The sequence below is a fragment of the Elgaria multicarinata genome, chromosome 1 (genome assembly GCF_023053635.1).
Source record: "Elgaria multicarinata webbii isolate HBS135686 ecotype San Diego chromosome 1, rElgMul1.1.pri, whole genome shotgun sequence".
Classification (NCBI taxonomy): domain Eukaryota; kingdom Metazoa; phylum Chordata; class Lepidosauria; order Squamata; family Anguidae; genus Elgaria; species Elgaria multicarinata.
In genome coordinates, this window is record NC_086171.1 from 49,169,644 (window position 1) to 49,176,982 (window position 7,339).

The window sequence follows — 7,339 nt, forward strand, 5'->3', positions numbered from 1 at the left end:
ATGACAGTACTTCTTCACACGGTACATATTTAAACTATGGGATTCACTTCCACAAGAGGTAGTGATGGTCTCCAATTTTTATGGCTTTAAAAGAGGACTGGGCAAATTCATGGAGGATGAGGTCATGATGGTTATATGCTACCTCCAGTATCAGAAGCAGTATGCCCTTGTATACCAGTGCAATTCCAGTATCAGAGGCAGAAAACCTATATACACCGGTTGCTGGGGAATACGGGTGGGAGGGTGCTGTTGCACCTGTGTCCTGCTTGTGGGTTCCTGCCACTGTGTGCACAGAGTGTTGGACTAGATGGACCCTCGGTCTGATCTAGCCTGGTTGTTCTTATGTGCCTGTAAATTTGTAAAATAACGAGGAAAGCCGTGAGAAGGGAGGAAGTTTTGCGCAGCTGTCAGCTTCACCCTGAATCATTCAATATAGTCCATAAACTATCTTCTAGCTAGATTTTTGCTTCTACATGAAATTATTGGAGGGGAGGTTTGCGCGATGCTCCTGGTAGCCTTGGAAATACCTATTGTACTCACAAAAGATCTTGAAGCATCTTTCTAGTCTTACCCAACCTGGTGCTCTCCAGATGTGTTGGACTACAACTCCCATAGTCACCAACAATCATGGACTGGAAGGCACCTGAGTTCTCTCTCACACACCTTGATTCATTCCTTTGCTTTTGTTTATTTGCACCTGTCTTCAAAGCACGTTTACTCTGGAATTATGCCCTACTACTGATTTCACTGGCTTTTATTTTCCAGACAGACTGCACACATAAGAACCCCATACTTTTATTCTGCAGTTCTGATTTGTAGTAACTGCCATTTGTGGCTCTGGGTGCACAAGCCATAAAGTGGATTAGAATTTCCAGTTCCACAAAAGCACAGAGACTGAAAAGGTAAGCTACATTTTAGCCCCTTCCCCTTACTGTGAGTGTGATTGGTTGATTGAAGAGTATTACGTGGTAATGCTAAGTCTAGTTAAATAATCTCAAGGTTGCACTCAAAAAGTGCAATCCAGTGCGTGTTTACCCGCCTCCAAACAACAAAGAGTTTTGTGCACTTTAAAGATTAACACATTTCATCTAGCAGAAGCTTCTGTGGACACTGTCCACTTCAGCAGATCCATGACTTCATGTATCTGATAAAGTGGACATCATCCATGAAAGCTTATGCTGAAATAAATTTCCTAGACCTTAAAGTGCCACAAAACTCTTTTGTTATTTTTGCTGCAACAGACTAATACAGCCAACAGACTAACACCGCCATTCAGTTAGGTGTTCTCCCAAGCAAGTGTAGCTAGGATTGGAGCCTTAGGGTTGAATCCAATGTTAGTCCTACTTAGAGTAGACCCATTGAAATACCTGGATCTTACATTGGACTAATATCAGATACAACCCTTAGAGCAAACTTCCCCAGCCTGGAGTCCACCAGGAGTTTTGAATTACAGCTCCCAGCATTCCTGACCATTGGTTGGGGCTGATGGGATTTGAAGTCCAACATGTGGAGGGCACCGTGTTGAGAAAGTCTGCCTTAGAGTGTTTAGGAACTTTTCCTTCACATGGTACTGGGAGCCACACTTTCCAGGTTAAAGGGAGTGGAGAGTTCATGTTCGTGGCATGCCTAAGGGGTTCCTGATTGATGGAAAAAGAAATAAGCACCTTCCTTCTGTTTCTGTGGTCTGGACTAAATGGGTTGATAGTGGTCAGTGGAGGCTGGTGGCTCTGATGTCATGGGGCATGGAATCCGCTCTGGGCTTCAGTCAGGGCCAGTGAGAACTCTAAAGGATCTATCCAAGCTTCAGCACCTTGGATAGCTCCTTTACAGTTCTGACTGGTTCTGACTGAAACCCAGAGCAGACTCATCATCCCATGACATTGGAGCCACCAGCCTCCACTGATAATGGTGCTGTCTGGGTAAGTCTTTAGGGCAGATATCTGGGTACCACACAGCAGAATGAGCCCAAGGCCACCCAAACGCAGCAGGGCCGCCTTCCCAAATAAGTGAAGTAATGGCACATTGCCATCCAAAGAGTCCCCTCGTCCCCAGTAAGTCCGAAGTCTTTCATTTCCTAAGGACACCGCTGTATGATCTAGAGAAGTGGAGAATCATGCGAGGGAGGCGTTATTGGACTTGATGGCCATGAAGGTGGCGGGTTAGCCAACAACCGTGTTTGCTCTTCGCTGCGTGTTTCCTCGCGACGCTCCAGGGAGGACAAGGCACAATGGCTGCAAATCCCTCTGCCTAACCTTTTGCGCAACGGAGGTGCCTCCTGGACAGCCCGCGCCTCAGCGGACTTAGGCGGTGGCAGGTTAGATAGACGGCAGCCGGGCAGCGCTGACGCGAGGAAAGCCCGCGCACCATCCTGCTTGGCTCTGACCCCGCCTCCCCCCCCCCGAGCCGTCTAGGTGTGTGTCACCCCCCTCTTTCTCCTTGACCGCAGGGTCCCTCCGCTACCCTCCCCCCCCGTCTCGCTGAGCTCTGATTGGCTGGCGCTGTTGGTTAATGGCACGCGCCTGCGGTTGTAGTTATAAGAATCCTCGCGTGCCAGCCCTCAGCTCATGTAAGTCTCCAGCCTCCCTCTGGGGCGAGAGAGCGCGCGCAGAGCACGGAGACCAGCGTAGCAGCAAGTGGAAGCGCCACAGGAACCGGAGGCAGGGGGCTGAGGAGGAGGAGAGGGCGGCGGCGGCGGCGGCGGCGGTTCGCCTCGCCTCGCTTCGCTTCCTTCACCAGCCTTTTCGCCAGCGTGGGGGAAGAGCCCAGCATGGAGGCGGTCCTGCTGGAGCACTTCCCCGCGGGGCTGGACTCCTTCTCCTCAGAGCCTTACTTCGACGACGAGGAGTTCTTCACGGACCACTCGTCCCGCGACCCCCTGGAAGGCGACGAGCTGCTGGAGGCCGACGTGGACTTCCTGGCCCCGCAGTTCCACGAGTGCTACCGCAGCGAGGGGACGGGCGCGGGGCCCGCCTTGGGGCCCCCGCCTGAGGGCGCGCTGTGCTGCGAAGCGGCCCCGGGCAGCAGCTTCTCCTCGTCCTTCTCGCCGCCCTCGTCGCCCTCGTCGTCCAGCTTCGCCTACGAGTGCTGCGGGCTGGCGGCGTCGCCCGGGGGCAGCCTGAAGGCGCTGAGCGCGGCGGCGGCGGCGGCGGCGCGGCGGCGGCGGCGGGTGCGCTCCGAGGCCGAGCTGCAGCAGCTGCGGCAGGCGGCCAACGTGCGCGAACGGCGGCGGATGCAGTCCATCAACGACGCCTTCGAGGGGCTGCGCTCGCACATCCCCACGCTGCCCTACGAGAAGCGCCTCTCCAAGGTGGACACGCTGCGCCTGGCCATCGGCTACATCAACTTCCTCAGCGAGCTGGTCCAGTCCGACGTGCCCCTGCGCAGCGCCGGCAGCCAGAGCCCCTGCCAGCCCAAGAAGGTCATCATCTGCCACCGGGGCACAAGTAAGTGCAGGGCGCACCCTCCGCCCCCAGCCCCCAGCGCGCTCGCCACGAAGGGAGCCAGCAAGGCCGGCGGACTGTCCCCCGAAAGCACTCGGCTTCCAGGCAGGCGGGCTCTTTCACGCGCACGCCGTCCCCCGTCTGGTTAAGCAGCTGCACTCGAATCCTTTCCTCCACCTCTGGTGGAAGCGGGCGGCTCCGACGCCAGTGAGGTGGGGAATCCGCTCTGGCTTTCCATCAGAACCAGTCAGAACTCTAAAGGAACACCTTGGAGAGCTCCTTTAGAGTTCTGGCTGGTTTTGACGAAAACCCGGAGGGGATTTACCGCCCCACTGGCATCGGAGCCACCAGCTTCCACTTGACATCTCCTACAGCTTTTCTCACTCCCACGCATGGGCGCAGGAATGGCACATACACCAGTATACCCAGCAGCAGCCCAGTCTCGCTCGGATTTTCTGCCCTAGGCGTCTTCAGGTGCAGCTGCTGCTGCTGCCCACCCACGAAGACCCACAGGCGCACACGGGGCATTCTTCACCCTTCCCGTTCACACGCACATAAAGCCCCGCACATGGGCCCACTGGTCACACCGGCATAGAAATGGAGAGAGCACCCACATTCGAGGTGTGAATTCTGAAGTGCGCTCACCCCATTCGCATCCGTACACCCTTTGCTATTAGATCACTAGAGAGTGGAAAGTGATCGCCCTCGAGACGTGGCAGTACATCATCTCAGGCTGATATCTTTCGCATTCAAGTCAGTGCACGGATTCAGGTCTAGATGATGATGATGATGATAAATAATAACGTAGCTTCAAGAAGAGTCGTTTGAGGAACGGAGTTGGACAGACACTTCTGCCTTTCCACTCTTTGCGCAAATGCAAAGTGCTCCAGTAGCGATGCTATCATAAAGAAAAGCCTAGCCCTAGTTTGAGTGAAGAAAAACTCCAGCACGCAATGCCAAAAGTTTCTGCTATGGAGAAGGCTGGTCTAAAGGAATGCACTTCCTTACTCGTGGTTGCACGTGGCTTTTCTCCAAGCAGCTAAGTGCAGTTCGAGTGGAGAGAAAAGAACACTCTTCTAGAGGCAAATATTAGATGGCTCCCTAAGACTTGATAGATAGATCTATCCGATAGATGGATCGTGGGGTGGGGTGGGTGGACTGAAGAGTTGGCACTACATGCAACAGGCGCTAAATGCTGCAGCTAGAGGAGCATCTGCTGTCGCCCTGTGCTACAACAGCCAGAGACAAAACGGGATGTCCTTTGTGTGAGTGTTGATTCCTTTCTGCACTTGGAGGAGAATATTGAGTGTGTGTCTTTCTCTTTCTCTCCCCTAGGATCACCTTCTCCAAGTGACCCAGATTATGGACTTCCTCCTCTCGCGGGGCATTCTCTCTCTTGGACTGACGAAAAACAACTTAAGGAACAAAACATTATTAGAACTGCTAAAGTGTGGACTCCAGAAGACCCTAGAAAATTAAACAGCAAACCTTCCTTAAGCAACATAGAAAACGAACCTCCGTTTGACCTAATATCATAAAATGTTTTGGAATGTAAATACCCATCTTTATACTGGTGTACATTTGTACTTAAAGACATATTTTTTTCAAAAGTATTTTACAATACAAAAAAAAGTATTCTAATGGCAATCAACTTTTTATTTATCTATTTATTGTTTAGTGGAGTTAGGAAACAGAACTGTCCTTTTTAAATGTATAATTTATATAATTTATCCTAATTTAAATATATGCAATAATGTGAGATTCCTCCACCAGCACCTTTTGGCAAAATTATTTGTTGAAAAAAGAAAACACTTCCCAGAAAATGTGAACATAATTTATTACCATTTGTTGAATATGGCAATTATATTATATTAATAATAAACTTTGATTACATCTCAGGTGACTTTTTTTTTGAGGAAAGTGTGTATGAATGTGTGATTGAGTGGATGCTCTTGTATTACTTTAAATTAGGTAAACACTGTATAAAAGCATGCAGTCTTCCACAAATTTCAAAGCAACTTCTCTTAATATAGGATTTGAACAGGAATCAGTTGGTACATGTAAGTTTAACAATAGCAGAGGTATCCTGCATTTACTTACAGTGGGTTTTGAACAGATCTATGCTGCATAATCCTACTCTGTTCTAGAGTAGGGTCATTCATCTGGATGGTACTACAGTGTAGGGGTGTTACCGCCTGGGGGGGGGGAACTTCACCTACTAAATTTCACTGTGTCTGGCTGATGTTAAAGGCCCAGGTGCAGGGATGTTTCAAAAAGTGACAACCCTACTTCACTGATGTAAGATCTTTTTGAGTTACACAGAACCCTCTTTGGTAAATGTTCCCTTCAAAAGCAATTTGGAGAGACATACAGATGGTGGGGCGGATGGATGTCCTTTCCTTGAGAGTTTTAGGCTGTAATCCTATACACTTTTACCCAGGACTGAGTCCCATTGAACTCAGTCAAGCTTACTACTGAGTAAACATGATAGGATTGTGCTGTAAGGCTCACATGTCTGTACTACAGCAATACCTTTTCAGACAGGTTTGTTTCCTTATTAATTGGGTTTCATTAATTTTGCTAAACCATCAATTTCAAATTATAGCTTAGCAAAATTCTGTTTCAAACTCCCTCTGTCAGGTGAGAGGAGAAATCTCTTAAAGGATGTCTATATTAAAGATAAGAGCAGTGTGGTAATGGAACCAGTTACCTCCATGGCTTGGGCTTGTAGGCTCTCTCTCTCTTGCTGGAAGTCTTCAAGCAGAGTCTGGATGGCCATCTGTTTGGGAAGCTCTAGCTGTGGTTTTCCTGCATCTAGCAGGAGGTTGGACTAGATGGCCTTTGAAGCACCTTCCAGGTCTATGATTCTCCATATTGGACACAATTAATATACAGGTTACACAATTACCTGTAGGAAAGAACTAGGTAATCAATAATAAATCTCAAGGTTTAATTAAGTAGACAGTTAAAGCCTTCTTGCAGATTAAAACCCTGTCCCTCTTTCCCAATGGATCTAAGGAGCTGAAAACAAGCAAAGTCACAAACCTCTTGAACAGTATGGGAACTGCAGAGTTGTGCCAGCTTCCTCCTCCACCAACTTTGATGGCAAGGTTTCCATCTGGATCTTCCATAATACTGATGGGTTTTGAACTTGTTAAACTTTGAAGGTCATTTTTGTTATTCCGGCAGAGTTCATACCATATCCCCAAATTTGGAAAAAAATAAAATATGCTATGTCCTTCTAACAGTTATCTCTTAGGATATATTTCAAAGGGGTATAGTTATGTTAATTAAGATGTTGCCATAAGCAAATGTATTTAAATTTAATCAACCAGTTAAAAGCCAGGTTAACCAAATTTTTAAAGTGCAATTGATTGAAAACCTGTTGCTGTTGTTATTGTTGCTGCTGCTGCTGCTATTGGTAGTAGTAATAGTAAGTAGTAGTAGTAGTAGTACCAACAGTAATAGGATTACTACTGCCAGCAGCAGTAGTGGTTGTTGCTGCTGTTTCTTGCAACTGGAAAAATGGCCCTTTCCTCCTGAGCCTCTGAGACTAGATTCAGCCTTTATTCAGCAATAGACTCACTAGGAAGTTGCTTGCACAATTCACTTTCATCCTCAGCCTTCCATTCCATAAAATGGGTATACATCTGATCTACTTCAGAAGACTGCCGAGAGGATAGTGAGACAATTGTGCATCCTAAAAGTGCAAGGAGAGGAACTATCAATAGCATACAGAGTATTGTCAACAGGTAGGAAATAGCCCTAAATGTGTCTGCTACCTCTTTTCCTAGCTTCCTTTCATACAAGCTGCGCTGTGCGTGTGTTAGTTTGTGTGCGTGTGCGTGCAACAGGCTCTCACCTAACACTGGACAAAGTCATTAAAGAAAAACGACGAG

General features: G+C 48.4%; 1 protein-coding gene across 1 annotated transcript; it reads left to right on the forward strand.

Annotated features, from left to right (window-relative positions):
- Positions 1–2,757: 2,757 nt before the first annotated feature.
- On the forward strand, positions 2,758–5,331 carry PTF1A (pancreas associated transcription factor 1a). The gene is made up of 2 exons (XM_063147621.1): positions 2,758–3,443; positions 4,776–5,331. Exons 1-2 carry the CDS (start codon positions 2,768–2,770, stop codon positions 4,976–4,978), a joined length of 879 nt encoding a protein of 292 aa, XP_063003691.1. The 5' UTR covers positions 2,758–2,767; the 3' UTR covers positions 4,979–5,331.
- Positions 5,332–7,339: the final 2,008 nt, after the last annotated feature.

Bases quoted from the DNA above. Each gene is read 5' to 3' on its own strand.
- PTF1A (XM_063147621.1), top strand. From the start codon at position 2,768: ATGGAGGCGGTCCTGCTGGAGCACTTCCCCGCGGGGCTGGACTCCTTC. The intron at 3,444-4,775 runs GTAAGTGCAGGG...TCTCTCCCCTAG, and splicing joins CATCTGCCACCGGGGCACAA to GATCACCTTCTCCAAGTGAC.